Below are 17,025 nucleotides of genomic sequence, written 5' to 3'. Positions count from 1 at the left end.
CAGCAGTGTGCAGTATGCAGCAGTGCGAGTGATGCAGCAGTGTGCGGCGTGCAGCAGTGTATGGCGTGCAGCAGTGTATGGCGTGCAGCAGTGTGAGGCGTGCAGCAGTTTGTGGCGTGCAGCAGTGTGTGGCGTGCAGCAGTGTGTGGCGTGCAGCAGTGTGTGGCGTGCAGCAGTGATATATTTGATATATATATATATTTGATATTTATTAGCATTTGTAAAGCGCTACTTTCGCTCCGGAGGGAGCATCTTGGCGCTGAGCACACAGAAGATCAACTGTGGGGAGCAAGGATCAGATGGCTGCGAGGACCGATGAGTCAGACTGAGAATAAATCCAAGTCTTCAGGAGTTTCCTGAAAAGGCTTTCAGAGGGGGCATGCCTGAGGTTGGGGGGAAGACGATTCCATGCCTTAGCAGCCAGGAATGAAAAGGTCTTTCCACCTTTGGTTTTTAGTTTTATTCGGGGTTTAGTGATTAAATTAGCACCTGATGACCTCAAGCAGCGGGTTGGAATATAACGCTGGAAGCGCTTGATCAGTTAAGATGGACCCGTGCTCCTGGTGGATTTAAAGACAGTGACTAGAAGCTTGAATAAGATTCTCTTATGGAGGGGCAGCCAGTGAAGGGCGTTGAGGGCCGCAGAGGCCGAGGACCTACGGGGGAGTTTCAGGACAAGCCTGGCTGCTGCGTGTTGAACACTTTGTAATTTTTTAAGGGAAGATTTCTTGATGCCTGCTAGGAGGCCGTTACAATAATCCAGCCAGGAGAGGATAAGCGCCACCGCGACTGATTTCCTGGCTGAAATAGGCAAAAAATTGAAGAATTTCTTTAGTTGCCTGATCAGACTGAAACAGCGCCCTGCGGTAATGCGCACATGCTCATCGAAGCTGAGGGATGCGTCGAATTGAACTCCAAGATTGCGGGCTGAAGAGACCGCGCTCGGTGGTGCTTCGGAGTTATGGGGCCACCAGTCTTTGGGGGAAAAGAGTGTGCCTTTACCTAGGAGTATTATTTCGGTTTTGGCGCTGTTGCATTTAAGATGATTCAGGTTAAGCCAGGAGAAGACTTGTGAAAGGCAGTTTTGAAATCTAAGGGCAGCATCCGGGAGTCTTTTGTCAATGGTGACGACAAGCTGGGTGTCGTCAGCGTAGGATGTCACAAGGATCCCATGGGACTCGATCAACGTGAGAAGGGGGGCCATATATATATTAAAGAAGAGAGGGCTCAGGATGGAACCCTGGGGCACACCTGCGATGGTGGGTCGTTCGCCAGAAAGAAAGGGGCCTAAGGAAACCGTTTGAGAGCGGTTGGACAAGAATGATGTTATCCAAGCAAGAGCGGAACCCGAGACACCAATCTCACGCATTCTATTGATTAGAATGACATGTGAGATGGTGTTGAAGGCCGCGGTTAAGTCGAGCAGGATGAGGACAGCCTGCCTGCCCTCATCCTGCAAGAACTTGATGGTGTCTGATAATTCAATCAAAGCGGTTTCTGTAGAATGGCCAGGGCGAAAGCCGGATTGCTGTGGGTGCAGGATGCGTTTGTTTTCCACAAAAATTTTTAATTCCTCATGAACTAATTGTTCGGTGATTTTACCTAGCGCTGGGAGAAGGGAAATTGGGCGCATATTAGACAAATCAGTTGGGGATTTATTTTGCTTTTTCATGAGGGGCTTAACTAAGGCCTTCTTCCACTCAGTAGGGACAATGCCAGAGTTAAGAGATTCATTCACAATGGCATTAATTAGAGGGTTGACAGCCTCGATAAGATAGTGTAGGATGATTGGGGGGCAAGAATCCGTAGGGGCACCTGATTTGCAGGCCAAGATGGCTTTTTGCGTTTGCAGCAGGGAAACTGTTGTAAATTGATTTAGTAAGGGAATGGTTGTGTCAGTCTCTTGGGTTGGAGTGGGTAAAGGGGGGAAGTCCTTATGAATATTATTGATTTTTTCCTCAAAGAAATCTGAGATTTGATCGCAGAGAGTTTGTGAAGGGGGGATTTCGAGTGCCAATGCCTTGGGGTGAGTGAAAGATTTTACTATATTGAAAATCGTTTGTTGTTTTTGTTTGGCTGAGTCTATTGCCAGAGTGAAGAATGCCTTTTTTGCTTTTTTTATATCAGAAAGATATAGTTTCCTCTGGAGAATGTATATGGATCTGGAAGTGGGATCGTAGGTTTTTCTCCATTCTCTCTCCAAAATCCTACACTTGAGATGACAGTCAGTGAGGGCCGGAGTGTACCAGGGGGCATTGGGAGGCGTGCAGCAGTGTGAGGGGTGCAGCAGTGTGTGGCGTGCAGCAGTGTGTGACGTGCAGCAGTGTGTGGCGAGCAGCAGTGTGTGGCGAGCAGCAGTGTGTGGCGTGCAGCAGTGTGTGGCGTGCAGCAGTGTGTGGCGTGCAGCAGTGTGAGGCATGCAGCAGTGTGAGGCGTGCAGCAGTGTGTGGCGTGCAGCAGTGTGAGGCGTGCAGCAGTGTGAGGCGTGCAGCAGTGTGTGGCGTGCAGCAGTGTGTGGTGTGCAGCAGTGTGAGGCGTGCAACAGTGTGAGGCGTGCAACAGTGTGAGGCGTGCAACAGTGTGAGGCGTGCAGCAGTGTGAGGCGTGGGAGAAAAATGCACTGAGAAAGAGTGGAGGGAGCACGAGCCGACGAAAGAGTGGGGGAGGGAATACTCAAGCCGACGAAAGAGTGGGGGGAAAAAGCTCGAGCCGACAAGAGTGGGGAAAAAAAGGACTAGCAGACGAAAGAGTGGGGAAAGAAATGCACCATCCGATGAAAAAAGCATGAGTCAGAGAAGAAAGTAAAATGTGAGCCAGAGAAAGACAGGAAATAAGTAACAAGCCATGTAGAAAAAAAATGCTCTTTGCATTGCTGTGGTAGGGGCTGGGGAGTGCATTCCTTTCAAGTCTTATGCGGGGGAGTGGCAGCCTTTGAAGTCTGATGCTGAGGCACAGACAAATGGTGGTGTGTGATGTGGCTGGCGATGATGTGCAGGCACATAGCTCACATGAACTATACGCGATCCGCAGCTAGGTAGACTTTTCTTTTCCGCTTACTATAATCTCGCCTATTTATCCATGCGGGATAGAATAGGCGAGACCTAAAAACAGTAGCTCATATGTGTGGGTGCACCTAGCGCACAGGAAAGTTAAAACTGAATAACTTGACCTTCTGAAGAGAAGAAATGTTTTGACAAGATACACAATTTTTTGATGGTGATAGTGGTTTGCTGCATTTGGGCGCAGGGTCTGCCTGCATTCATATTAAACCCAGACATTTCTGCGGACTAGCGACCAGGAAGAGTCTAGAGTGGCTAGGCTTGTGTGCATCCCACCATGTCTTCTTACCCCGAATGCCTTCTGAACATCACATTTTCAGAATTTCCTCACATTTCTATGAGGGAACGTTCTGTGATCTATGTGGCATGACTAAAGTCCTACCACCCAGCATTCACATGCTTCAGCCATTAAAAAACCATACATCACTTTTTTTGGTTGACCTATTGCCCGCAAGATCAAAGGCACCAAAAACACCATAGAAATGTCAATAATTTTGCTTTAAACTACACTACATCTTGGGATTTGTGCAACTGCCGTATTTGGACCTGGGGATCGGCCGGGACCCAGGGAAACCCATCAACCACAGACATTTCTAAAAACTAGACACCCATGGGAGACCAGGATGGTGTGGCTTCTGTTAGACCCGCTACTGTTTCTTGGTCAGAATTCCCTGCAAATATTAACTCATTGAAACCACAGAATTTTCCCACATTTCTGTGAGACAAAGTACCTGCACCTAATGGGTATGACAAAAGTCCTACCACTCAACGTTCACACACTTCTGCCAATAAAATCCATACCCCATTTGTATGAGTGGACCTATCACCCAGGACAACCAGGTCCCAAAATTTGTTATGGGAACATCATTTTTGCTTTGAGCTACAATAATTCTTAGGGTGTGGGTAGCTGCAGTTTTTGCGCCCCAGATCAGCTAGCACCAAGGAAAACTTACACCACAACCACAGACATTCCTGAAAACAAGATAGTGGTGTGGGTGGCTTACATGGGCCCCACTACTTTTTCTTATCCAGAATTCCCTGCAAACATCATACTTTGGTAAAATAACAGCAACACCCTTTCTGTGAGGGAAAGTGATGAAATTTGGAGGTAACAACTAAAGTCTCCACCCAGGATTCTCACACTTGACATGATAGAAATAGAACCACAGTTGTATACGTAGGCCTATCAACTGGCACAGGAAAGGCCCAAAAACATGATGTCGAAACATAGACGATTTTGCTCTGACATACCCACATTCCTGGAATGTGGGTATCTGCTGTATTTGGGCCTGGGTCGGCCAGCTCAAAGGGAGACCCAGCAACTCTAAAACATTTCTGAAATCTAAACAATTGGGGTTTTCAAGCGTGGTGTGGAGAACCCAGCGCTTTTTCTTACAAAGAAAGTCCTGCAATGTATTGTCGAAAAAGTTAAATTTCCTGTGTAACTTAATGTCCAAGTGACAGACAACTGAGGAACTTCCAGCCAACACTATCTCCATCCTGCATTGCCCAATTTCTCACAAAAAAATGTACCCCACATTTGCAGGTGGACCTATCTTACCCAACAGGAACAGGCAAAAACTGGGACTGTGTGAAGTCAATGCAGTCTTCACATGGTTACAGTTTTGGTCCATTCTGACCATGTACGCTAGGCCCAAACACACACACACACAATTGTGGGGTGCTGGTTTTCTTGGAAGATGTGTGGGAATGCAGGAAGGTAAGATGTTAGCCAGTGGATGAAAGTTTCTGAGATTTCTTTCACACATTTGTGGGGAAGAACAACTCACTTACCTTTGATAATGCTACTTCTGGTGGATACTCTACCTAACCACAGATTCCTCACTTTTTGAATCTGACCAGGCACCAGACTGAATCCGGAACTTTTTTAATAGCAATTGTTCCTACTTACCAGAAGGTGGCACTAGAGAGGGAACGAACAACAAAACATCCAACAGTTTGGCCTACAGATGGTTAACATGATGGTCTCCACACCAGGTCACAAACTTCGCCCAACAACCAGAATAAATACATTTGGTAGAGTGGCACCTAAATGCTAGAATCCAAACCACTACTTCAGAAAGCAATTAACATTTGTTTAGTTAGTGCTGCTCAATCTCCACAAGCGTCAAGGTGTAGGTAGGGTATGGAGATGCTAATGCAGTGCCACACGCTGTTGCTGAGGCAGAATGGCCTCCTGAAGAGGTAGCCAGTTCAGAGGGCAAACGTTCAGACTCGGGAGATCTGGGTACCAAACTCTCCTAGTCCAAATAGGAGATATCAGGATGATCTGAACCCATTTTTCCTGATCTTCTTCTCAACTCGAGGCAGAACAGACAGTAATGGAAGGATTACAGGAGATCTGTGTCCCATTACTAACAGACTGCATCATTCCATTAACTTATTGGCAGAAACGACAGTGTGTAATAATCATAACACAGTGCGTTTTGGGTAGTGCTGAAAAGTTCCAACCAAGGTACCCTTGACTGGATAAAGATGCCTTGAACCACCTCTAGATGAATGCCCCATTTGTGGAACACTAGTTTACGTCGGCTGAGCATGTCTATACTGCCGTTCAGCCAGCCCACCAAATGTTTGGCTGTTAAAGATATCCCTGGAAGGTCCATCCACTTCCAGAGATGCAGTGCCTTCTGGTTCAGGATTACCCTATGCCACCCTTCTTGCTGCAGTATTACATGGGGTTTGTGTTGCATGTTAAGACTTGAACGGCTTCCCCTTGGTGGACTGGAGGAAGGCCTTTAGATTTAACCTAATGGCACAAACTCCAGAAGGTTGATGTGAAGCTTCTTCTCCGATATAGACCAAAGGCCCCTGATCTCCACCTTTGCCAGATAACCGCCCCAAACCACAGATGATATATGCTGCCATCTCCCATGGAAAGTGAGAGGAAATTTGATTTTTTTAGGTATAGTTTTCATATATACAGGTTTATCTGGATACAACAATGTACTGAGATCCACACAAGCCATACCACCCCAGATTTAGCCTTGATCTCTAATTTATAGAAATGTCTAGAGTTGGTAGGGTTTCTTGAATGCTGGCTGTCCCTGGGCCCATATGTGGCAGCCATCCTCCAAGAAAAAGAGAGGAAACTGCTATAATTTTGACAAGCGCTGACATTCACGCAACTCACATGGGTAGGTAGGGTTCCCTGGACATGTTTGCGATGGGTGTTGGAGGGGTGGGGGCATTTGTGTAGTAAACCTTCCATTCTGCTTACGCACGGGGCAGAAATATTGTCTGTTGACCCGTGATAGTTGACAGCCCGATGCCAGGATGGGACAGCTTCCCATGCAATTCCTTTTTCTGGTCACCTATCCATGGTGTCTAGTGGGATTTCTGCCATCCTGAGCAGGTGGTTTGAGGGTAAGCCTCCAATGTGTTCTATCTATAAGTGTGTCGAAGGAATGCTTTCAGTGCTAAATGAACAGCTAACAGCTCTGGGTGACTGACATGGAGATGAATCTGATTGGGTATCCAGTGACCCTGAATAGTTAATTCCTGTGAATGCACCTCCCAAACTGTGAGTGATGCATCCATTGTTATGGTCCTCTGTGGAACTGGGTCTAGGAAAGGCCGCCCTTTAAGATTGTTGGATTTCCACCACTGCAGGGAGTGGCAAGCTTGACGGCTCACCAACACTAGGTCTACCATATGACCGTTCGCTTGAGACCATTGAGGCGCTAAGCATTCCTGCAACGGGCGCATATTCTGTCTGTCATATGTTACTGTGGCAAACATGGATGCCATGGTGTCTAGGAGACGTGTTACTGTTTTTACTGGTATTTGTCGAATAGCCGAAACTGTGGGATAAGGTTTTGAAAGGACTGAATACTTGATAAATTTAGGTGAGCTTTTGCTGTTTAAGAATTGAGGATGTCCCCAAGATAAGTTTGTATTCGAATAGGTTGCAGATGGGACTTGACTGCATTGACTGTGAAACCTAAATGATGAAGTAGGATTATAGTAGTTTGAGTGTGCTGAAAACAGTTTGGATAGTGGGAACTTTTGATGAGCCAATCATCCTGGTAAGGGAAATTGGATATGTTTTCTCTGCGTAGATGAGCTGCTACTACTACCAGACATTTGGTGAACACCCTGGGTTCTGTAGTGACCCCAAATGGAAACACTTAGAATTGAAAGTGCTTTCCATTTAATACAAATCTGACGTACTGTTGATGTGCTGTGTGAATTGGTATGTGAAAGTAAGCATCCATTAGGTCCAATGTGGACATGAAGTCTCTTTGTTGTAGCAGTGGTATGACATCTTGTACAGTGACCATATGCAAGTGCCCTGAGAGTATGTATCCGTTTAGAAGTCTGAGGTCTGGAATTGATATGAGAGACCCGTCCTTTTTGGGAATAACAAACTAAATTAAGTAGACACCTGTGCCTTGTTGGTGTAGTGGTACAGTTTCTATTGCTCTCTTTTGAAGAAGAGCTTTCACTTCCTCTTTGAGCAGCTGTATCATCTGTTGACAGCCTGTGTGTGCGGGTGGAATATTTGGAGATGTGGCAGTGAGCTTCAGGCAATAACCATGTTAGATAATATCCAACACTCACTGGTCGGAGGCGATAGTCCATCATGTGGGAAAAAACTGTTGAAGCCTTCCCCCGACAGGTGTAATATAATCAGGGGGAATGGCAGGTCAAGGTTTTGTGGTGATAGGTGCTGGTTTATTGAAACCACCTCTACCTCTGCCCCTAGAATTGTTTCATCTGTTAGATCCTCTATAATATCCCCTAGGGGATGTATTTTGCAACTGGGGATGCTGATATGTAGAGGAGGTGGCTGCATCTGCAGATGTACTTTTTGCTGCTCCGCGATATTGGGAGCAAAGAGAATTCCCTCTTTGGGTAGATGTTTGTAACACCACCCCAAGTAAGCTGTCTACTTTAGGGCCAAAGAGATTCTCTCCCTCTGAAAGGAAGTGGCAGAATATTTTGTTGCACTTCTGGTTTGAAGCCTGAAACCTTAAGCCAGGTATGTCTTCTTATGAGGACACTTGTCTTAATATCTCTTGCAGCTGTATCAGCTGCATCCAGTGCACAGCGAATGGAGGTGTTAGAAATTAGTTTACCCTCTGAAGCAATTTCAAGTGCCCTTTTCTTATATTCTTCAGGGAGATGTTGGAGGAGCTCCTCCATTTCGTCACAATGTGCACTATCATAACGGGAAAGGAGGCCAAAGGATTTGGCTATCCTCCATTGGTTGGCTGTTTGTGCTGCCACTCTTTTACCCGCAGCATTTATTTTTATTGCCTCTTTGTCTTTTGGGGGTGCCTTGCCAGATGTTTGTGAGTTCGTCCTTTTTCTTGCTGTAGCAACCACTAGGGAGTCTGGTGGTAGATGACACTTTATATGTGTTGGATCTGTAGGGGACAGAGTATACTTTTTATCCACTTGTGGTGTAATGTAGCTTGCTTTTACGGAGTCTTTAAAAAAGTCTGTGGTATGTCTTAGCATATCTTTAAACATGGGCAGATATTGTGCCAAACACTGAGCGGATGAAAGTGTCTCATATTAAAAAATCATCCTCTAATGGTTCTGTGTGGAGCTGAACTGTATGATAACTATCTGCTCTACCTATGATGCCATGGTATGTTGTAGTATCATCTGGAGGGTAAGGTTTAGCCTCATATAAATTCAGTTCCGTGTCTACAGGCGGGCTGTGTCGCATGTGTCCCGCAGATAGTCTAGAGGGGGAAAAGAGTATTGGTTTCCATCATCTTCATGGTCCCCATGTACCTCAAAGGAATTAATAGAATCCTCTGGGGAGTAGTGTGAGTCTCCAGGAGGTGAATGCGGTGGAGTGTGCCCTTGGCGTCACTGGTGGTGGGGTAATGGGTGGTTGACTGGTGGCCTTGTACACCTTTTTCCTGTGCTTTGGTGGACTTGGGCTGTCCAATGCGTCCTCAAAAGTCAACAGTCTCTTTGCTGGCTTGTCTTTGCTTTGAGGAGGCGCAGTCATAACTCTACCAGTGTCTGGGTGAATTAGCAGTTGTTTTTGTCTGGTATTGAGATGTTCTTGTAGCCTCTCAAGTACCAGTTCCACAGTTTCGGAGATGGTCTTTTGTTAGAGTGAAGTAGGTGACATCAGTGCAGAAGCACTGTTCGATGCGGATGTTTTCGGTGAAAGAAGTACTTGATTTTGGTGCCAAGGCGCACCTAGGTTTTGGTGCCGGGGCTTTTGATTCAGAGTCTCGACTCAGGGCCAATGACTGGTGCATGGCCTTATGCTGACGCTTGGGTGCCGAGCTGGTACAGCTGTTCAGTGCCGACCATGGCCTGAAGGCAGTGGTGACCATTGCGAAGGCTTCTGTTGGTCTAAGCCAGACTGCTGATCCTTAGGAACAGTTTGTGAGACTGTGGGTCCAGATGGAGGGGGCACATTACTCACGGTTTGACCCAGTGGAATGCCCTTGATTTCGAGTTCAGATCCCAAACTGTAACCGTAGGAGAAGGATCCCTCATCCACTACTGAGGCCTGAGCTTGAGCTTGTGTGTTAGTATTCTTCAGAATCAAAAATGTTGTGAGTCTTGTCCACTCTTCATCTGGACATTTTGAGTCGGCTTGCGTGCCGATCTTGCAGCATCTTTTTTAATTAGAAGCACTTACATTCCTCCCAGAGGGATTCCTGAAGATCTAGTGACAAACACAAGTTATACACCAGGGGTTTGTCGGTGTGTGGAAACCTGGCGTGACAGTGTGAGCAAAAATGAAAAGGCGTTTGCTTCATCACCAGCTGGGCATAATGTGACTGTAGTTTGGAAAGAAGAATCTGCCCCGAAGGTCGATGGTCCTCTGGGACTTGGTCGGCTGGAACGCGTCGTCGTTGATAGGCAACCGAAGTATACTATAAGTAACCGCGACTAATAAAAATGCAGACGTTAGAGGCCTCAATGCTAGTTTTTGCAACGATTCCAAGAAGGAGCAGAGGAGTACACAAAAGACCCAGACAGCGGAAAAAAACAATCTCACAATAGAGTTTAGGACCATGCGCATTGCAAGCAAAAGAAGTCACTACACCTCATTATTCGAAATACTTCTTCAAAGAAAAACAACTTGCACACTTTCGAGCCCAACACTAGATGGAGGACTTATGCTAAGCATGTGTAACAATAGCCACACATGCCATCCAACAAGTATTTAAACTAGGTTTGAAACATTTAGTGCTTAAAGTCAATGTGAGATAAAGGATTCTGACACCAGATATGGGGGCAATACAGGATACAGCTTGTGATACATAGTTCAGGAGAAGTACAATGAAGCTATGAATATTATGAACTACTGGGGGGATTTATTGTCTGAAGATGTGGGCCTTGATAAATATGCTAAACTGTTGGAAGAGTGTAAAGAGGCTTAGGGAGACATCTATAAGTGGGCACAGCAGGCATAAGTGAAAATTAGATGGATAGCAGTGGATATGTAGTGGAGATTAGATTTGTGTTGTGCTGGATGACGTTGATAGACAATATTTTACAGTCCAAAAGCATGTCCTGGCATACTAATGCAGGACTAGTTCCTGATTTGCACAACTCATACGAATTTCATAAGATGAAATCAATTAGGAAGAGAAAAGAGCCTTGCTAGATGGTAGGAGTCATCTGCCAATGGTAAAAACAGTAGTGAATGCTTCACTTACTTACTTATGCACACTACCCCTCCTAGGGTATTGGCCATAAACCAGGACTCTTCAGCCATCTCTGTCCTGGGCTTTTCTTTCAATCTGAGCCCAGGTCTAAATCATTTCCTTGCAGCCAGCCTCTAGGCCTTGGTGCCAGATGTTTCTTGGCCTTCCTCTGTTCCTCTATCCTGAGGATTTCAGGTCAGGGCTTGTCTTGTGCTGTTTGATGTGGGCTTGCAAACTGCGTGACCCATCTAGCCCAAGTGTCTTTTCATGATTTCTTCATAAGCAGTGAATTATGAAGTCTGCTGCTATAGATCGTTATTGCTGGCTTTTTGTGGCCAGCAGATTTTTTTTGGATAGGTGTTTCATGAAGTTCTGGACTTTGTTGGTGATGGTCACTGATGTCCTCCAAGTGTCTGCTCTATACAGAAGGACTGATTTTACATTAGTGTTAAAAAGACTGATCTTGGTTTGCAGTATTGGATCCTTGGAGCACCATATCTTCTTTCGATGAATAAATCCAGCCCTTGATTTGCAGATTCTTGCCTTAACAGTGGTGTCTGTGACGCTCTGCTTGTCTATAAAACTGCCCAGGTCGGTAAAGACATCAACATCTTCCAGTAAGTAGTCTGCAACAATAACTGCAGTTGTGCTGGCGGTGTTAGTCTTCAGGGTTTTCTCCTGTGGATGTTGAGACCAAGTTGTGCTGATGTGGCTGCCACGCTGTTGGTGTTCTCTTGCATCTACAGATGGGTAAAGGAGAGTAGGGCCAGGTCGACTGCAAAGTTCAGGTCATCTAGCTGCATCCAATGTGTGCACTGGAACCAATTTCTTCTCCTAGCTGTGGGTGTCTTCATGATTCAGTCTAAGGCCAGCAGGAAGAGAAATGGTGACATGAGATATCCCTTCTTCCAGTCTAATGGCAACCTTCCCTCTTCCCAGAGCCTTCCAAACATGAGGTAGTGCAAGTCTACTGATGTTTCAATGTCTGCCTTCAATTCCTCTGCAGGTATTTTATCAGGTCCTGCTGCCTTCCCATTTCTCAGATGTTTGATGGCTTGCCATATTTCTTCTGTGGGTGGTCTGTTGCAGACAACTGGCAAGTCTTTGTCAGCTGGCTGTATGTGGAGAAGTGTGGCTCAAGTGGTTGGAGCGGCAGACCCTGATGCAGAGGTCTGACCCGGACCAGGGTTCAATTCCCCGCCTCGGCGGGTCTTGGGATCAAATTTCCCCGGACCTGACAATTCTCGCCTCAGTGCCTATTCCAATCAAAGAGTCCCACTCTGTAACTCTGGGCAATAGCTTGCTTAATCTCCACGACGGCCCCTCGCAGCGGGATACCTGGCTTTCACCTTGGGGATGCCCAGTAATGGGTTATCCAACAGGGGAATACCAGGACGGGTTCCCTAAGCAAGCGCTTAGAAACCGGTCGGTGATACAGCGCTATATAAATGAACTACATTTACATTTACATTTATGTATGGTGCAGACTGCGGCATGGGCTGATTTAGCAGGTCTTCAAAGTGTTCCATTTATCTTCATTGTTGGCCTATATTTCCCATTATTGTCTTCCCAGGTTTGTCTTTAGGTGAGTGGTTCAAATGACAGAATTTGAATGAGTGAGGAAGTGATGATGTTGTCATCATGTGTAGTTACTTTGAACAAGTTCACAATGCTGGAGAGCTATCAATGGGTCAACAAGTTAATGGATGCCAGGTGCAGATGTCCTAAATAAGGATATGAAGCTTGATGAAATGGGTACCTTGAGGGCTAAGCTGTGTCTTGTTGTCCTGACTTTGGCTGATGAAGAAATTGAGTGATGATATTCAGGTATTTTTTGTACTGATTAGAGGATGCGAGTTAATATGGGTGCAAGTGGGTTCATGCCTTGCAAAGAAGCTTTGCTCTCATTGTCCATCTCTTACTGTGTTAAGGTCAAAGCCTAATTCAGCTTTGATAATTTTGTATCTGTAAGATGCGTGCAGATCTTCGATTTCACCATAGAATTTTGTAGTCTGTGCATGCCTCTTTTGCTGGCACTAGATAGTGTGTGTACCAGGGTGTAGATTGTCGGGGGTTATAGCTGATGTGGAGGACTCATGGGCATTTGCAGTGTTGCCCACAATGGAGTTAACAGAGCTGGTGTCTGCAGAAGAAGAAAGTGAAAGTGCAGCGGGTGCTAGTTGAGACAATTTTGAAGAATCTAGTGTGGATTTGGTTTGGCCTTTGTGTGTGGGTCTATAATGTTTTATGTGGAAGAGTATGGCACTGCTGTCTATCCTACTTATGGCAAAAAGATTTAAGTATGTAACTGTAGGTACGAAGAGGATGACTAAGTTCAACAGTGGCTTTGATGTTCATAGGATTTGTTACCTAGGAGAAAGTTTATAGGGTGGCAAGAAGCTTGGTAATTTCAAAAAAAGGTTTTTGTGGTGGAGTTACCCTCCAGATTAAAGTCCCTGAGAAAGGTGAAAGAATGATGGCAGTGAATTGGAAGTTTATAATGCACCTGTAACTTCCAGATACCTAGTAGAAAGGGAAGAGGGAATGGCAGAAAGCAGATGGTGGTTATCCTCGTGCAGAGAGAGGGGGAACAGATAGATGTCAACCTCTGTCTCGCTCATACCTCCTAATGGCGGAGTGTTCACAGAAGGAGTGATTTCACAATTGTAAGGAGAAACTGGTTGAAAGCACTAATATACACGATCAAGACAGGACTATGACAACATGGCAAATAATTTTAGCTCATCAAATGGCTAGTAAGGCTAGCCTCTTCAATTAGAAGGCGTAAGAATTGGAAGTTGAATAATGAACATGACCTCCAAGCCACATGCACGTTAAGTACATACAGTTTTCTATTAGAAGGAGGACGGTCTGCATTTTGCTATTCCACATGCTGAGGAGGGCAGCAAGGTTTAACACAATATTTTCTTTGAATCTTAGGGGTGACTCAAGATGCAACAAACTTAACAACCAAACCATGAATGATATAAGGATAAATTATCCCACTTCTAGCAGGTAGCGAGAAATAAGGTTCATTTCTAATTTATACACAGAGAGTAAAGCATGTGTTTACAATATTGGTTTGGTAGTGCAAGTTGACATCTACTCCCAAAATGAGTACATATCCCTGCTTACCTTCCATCCAAGCAGATCTGCCAGTGCCAAACAACCATCATCGCAGTTCCCCAACCAGGCCACATCCCTGCAGCAAATCAAAACAAGAACTGATAAATTGAGGGAGCAGAAGAAGAAAGTATTCATAAATTCAATATATTCTAAGGTGAACAGCATGGACTCTAGCCTTGGGCTAGAGCTGAGTGGTGCCTGAGATTAAGGATAGGCAGTGGTGCCCCCTTGGGCCTATGCATCAGTAATCTCTGACACAAGAATTCTACAGACTGTCCCATTATTGAGTTGCCAAATACAACTGTGAAGGTACCAGCGCCCTGACACTTGAATGTGTATGTTTGATTGACTTATACTCAATTGGCATAAGCTACCTTACTTTTAAGTCTCTAGTATATGGTACCCAGGGCCTGTAAGTTACAGGGTCAACCCGGAGACTGCAGCAGTAGTTGTGCCATCTTGGGTGCGACAAAGCTAAAATAAGGCTCTCAGTCTGCCACTGCAGACTGGAAGGGCATTTTTAAGCTGCTAACTCGACGATGTCATTTGAAGCATAGGCAAAGCCCAATCCTCCCTTTTCAGGTCAAGTCTGAGCCAGCGTGCAAACGGTGCTCTGAGAAGATCTGTGGTAGTTCAGTACAGAGAGAAGCTTCGCCCACTCCCCGCCCATATTTTTCATTGGCTTGTGTGTTTGTCCTTTGTAAATGTCTTCTGATTCATTATGAGGCTTGTTAGTACCGCCTTAGTACAGCCTTTCGTTATTTGTATCCTTCCATGGCTACTGGCCCCTTTACTTAGTTGTTAATGGTATGTGTACCTTTTGTTGACTTGATGTCCGCCGGCCACTCGCAGCCTGCATTCTGGGTTCCTCCCTCCATAGCACAGCCTGAAGCCCCCTGAGCCCGTCTCCCCTACTCCCTGCCCGGCCATTTGCTGGCTCTTGCTGCTGGACCTTCGGCCGCTGTTAGCATGTGCAGGCAAAACGGCAACTTGCCTGATATTGATGTCCTTGCTTTAATTTCGTTTTGGCAGGCATCCATTCTGCCCAGGGCCTCTTGAGCCCACATAGTTGCAGTGCAGCAGCCACCTCCACTACAGTGTGCCCACGCACCTTGGCAGAACACACAGGTTCAGCTTGATGCACCAGAAGGATGCAGGAGGCCATCAGCCCCAGAAGCCGCAGCGTCAACCTGACCGAGGCTCGGGATAACGGCTGAAAGATGGGAATCAGAGCCTGTATATCCCGAACCCGCTGTTCGGGAGGGTAAACCCGAAACTGCGCTGAGTCGAGAACCGCTCCGATGAAGAGGAGCTTCTGAGAGGGACACAGGTGCTACTTCGGCACATTGATGGAGAACCCCAGCAAATGCAGGAGGTCGGCCGTAGTCTGGAGGTGGCTGACGACTGTCTGGGGCGAGCACGCCTTCAACAACCAGTCGTCGAGGTAGAGGAAGACTGACACCCCTAACCGGCGCAGATGAGCTGCGACCAACGCCATCACCTTCGTGAACACCCGTGGGGCGCTGGTAAGGCCGAAGGGGAGCACGGTAAACTGAAAGTGCTCTTGGCCTACCGTGAACCGCAGGTAACGCCGGTGGGCCGGCAGGACGGGGATGTGGAAATAAGCGTCCTGCAAGTCCAACGCTACCAGCCAGTCTTCCGGGTCCAGGGCAGCTAAGACCTGAGCCAAAGTCAGCATCTTGAATTTCTCCTTCCGGAGGAAGCCGTTGACGTTCCGCAGGTCCAAGATAGGGCGTAGGCCCCCTTTGTCCTTCTTGGACACCAGAAAGTAGTGGGAGTAACATCCACACCCTACTTCTGGCCCAGGAACGCGCTCGATGGCCCCCTTGGCCAAGAGGGCCGTGACTTCCTCTTGCAGAAGTTGTAAGTGATCCCCCGACACGCGGTGGCATGGATGTAGGGGTCGCCTCGAAGGGGAGGGAGTAGCCCCTTCGGACGATCTGCAGCGCCCACCTGTCCGATGTGATAGTGCTCCAGTGGGAGAGGTGAATGGGAACCCTGCCTCCCACAGGCGTCACATGGGCCTGAAAACTCGGACTAGGAAGGTTTTGAGGCGGGTGCTGTGGAGGGAGGTGTGGACTGGCCTCGCCGTTGTCCCCGACCGCCGCTACGGCGGTTTGCACGGCCGCCACCGCGTGGTAGAACATTTTGCAGCGCGTGGCTGGCAGCACGTGTGGGGGCACACCCCTTCCGTGGCCACTAAAGGAGCGAAAGGCACCCGTTTGCTGGCGTGGGGCCGAGAGGCCCAAGGACTTGGCCGTAGCCCTGGAGTCCTTAAAACGTTCCAGCGCATGGTCTGCCTTGTCGCCGAAGAGGCGACGGCCATCGAACGGCATGTCCAGAAGTGTGGCCTGTCCATCGGCCGAGAAGTTGGCGGACCTCAACCAGGCGTGGCGTCGAACCACCACCGTCGTTGCCATTGCCCTGCCCAGTGAGTCCGTTGTATCCAGCCCACACCGGATGGAATAACGCGCTGCATCTCCGCAAGGTTTTGGGCGAGTTTAGCCCGGACCTCCTCCGGGCATTGTGGCAGCACCTCCCCAACCGTGTCCCACAGAGTGTGGGTGTAGCGGCCCAAGAGACAGGCGGTATTTACAGACCGCAGCCCTAAGCTTACATACGAGAACACCTTCTTCCCGAACTGTTCGTATCTCTTGGATTCCCGGTCGGGCGGGGCTGACGGGAATGCGGTCTGGGAATTGGAGGCCTGGATGACCAGGCTCTCGGGATGGGATGGGTGGACAAAAAGCATGGGTCGCTCGGGGCCGGGCGGTAGCGTCTGGCCGCGTTCCTATCCACAGGCGGGCCTGTGGCGGGCTTGGACCAAGTGTCCACAAGAACGTCACATAAGGCCTCAATGAACGGCAGCAGAGGCTCGCTGGAGCTTGACTGCGGTTTGAGGACCTCAGTGAGGAGGTTAGTCCTCACGGCCGCGAAGGAGAGCTCAAGGTGTAAGGCCTTGGCTGCCTTCGTCAACACTACACTATATGTAGACCCCTCCTCCGAAGCCACAGTCGGAGGGGAGGCAAATCCAGTGTCTGGCGATGTGTCAAGACCACTGGCCTCCTCAAGCTCATATGTCCAGTCCTGTTGAGACTGGCACTCCAGTGCCAGAGGGTCCTCAGACCCCTCCCAATCCTCCTCGTCACCCGTTACCTGTAAAA

The 17,025-nt window shown here is 47.5% G+C and overlaps 1 protein-coding gene across 2 annotated transcripts in view; it reads right to left on the bottom strand.

Annotated features, from left to right (window-relative positions):
* SIRT2 (sirtuin 2) overlaps positions 1-17,025 on the bottom strand; it is a 179,039-nt gene that overhangs the window by 6,197 nt on the left and 155,817 nt on the right. For both annotated transcript variants that reach the window (XM_086952009.1, XM_086952010.1), the window contains one exon: positions 13,850-13,916. In XM_086952009.1, coding sequence (XP_086808135.1) covers positions 13,850-13,916 — 67 coding nt within the window. The remainder of the gene's footprint in view (positions 1-13,849; positions 13,917-17,025) is intronic.

This window comes from Lissotriton vulgaris, unplaced genomic scaffold, assembly GCF_964263255.1.
Source record: "Lissotriton vulgaris unplaced genomic scaffold, aLisVul1.2 SCAFFOLD_945, whole genome shotgun sequence".
Classification (NCBI taxonomy): Eukaryota; Metazoa; Chordata; class Amphibia; order Caudata; family Salamandridae; genus Lissotriton; species Lissotriton vulgaris.
This window is presented reverse-complemented; position numbering and strand designations above follow the sequence as displayed.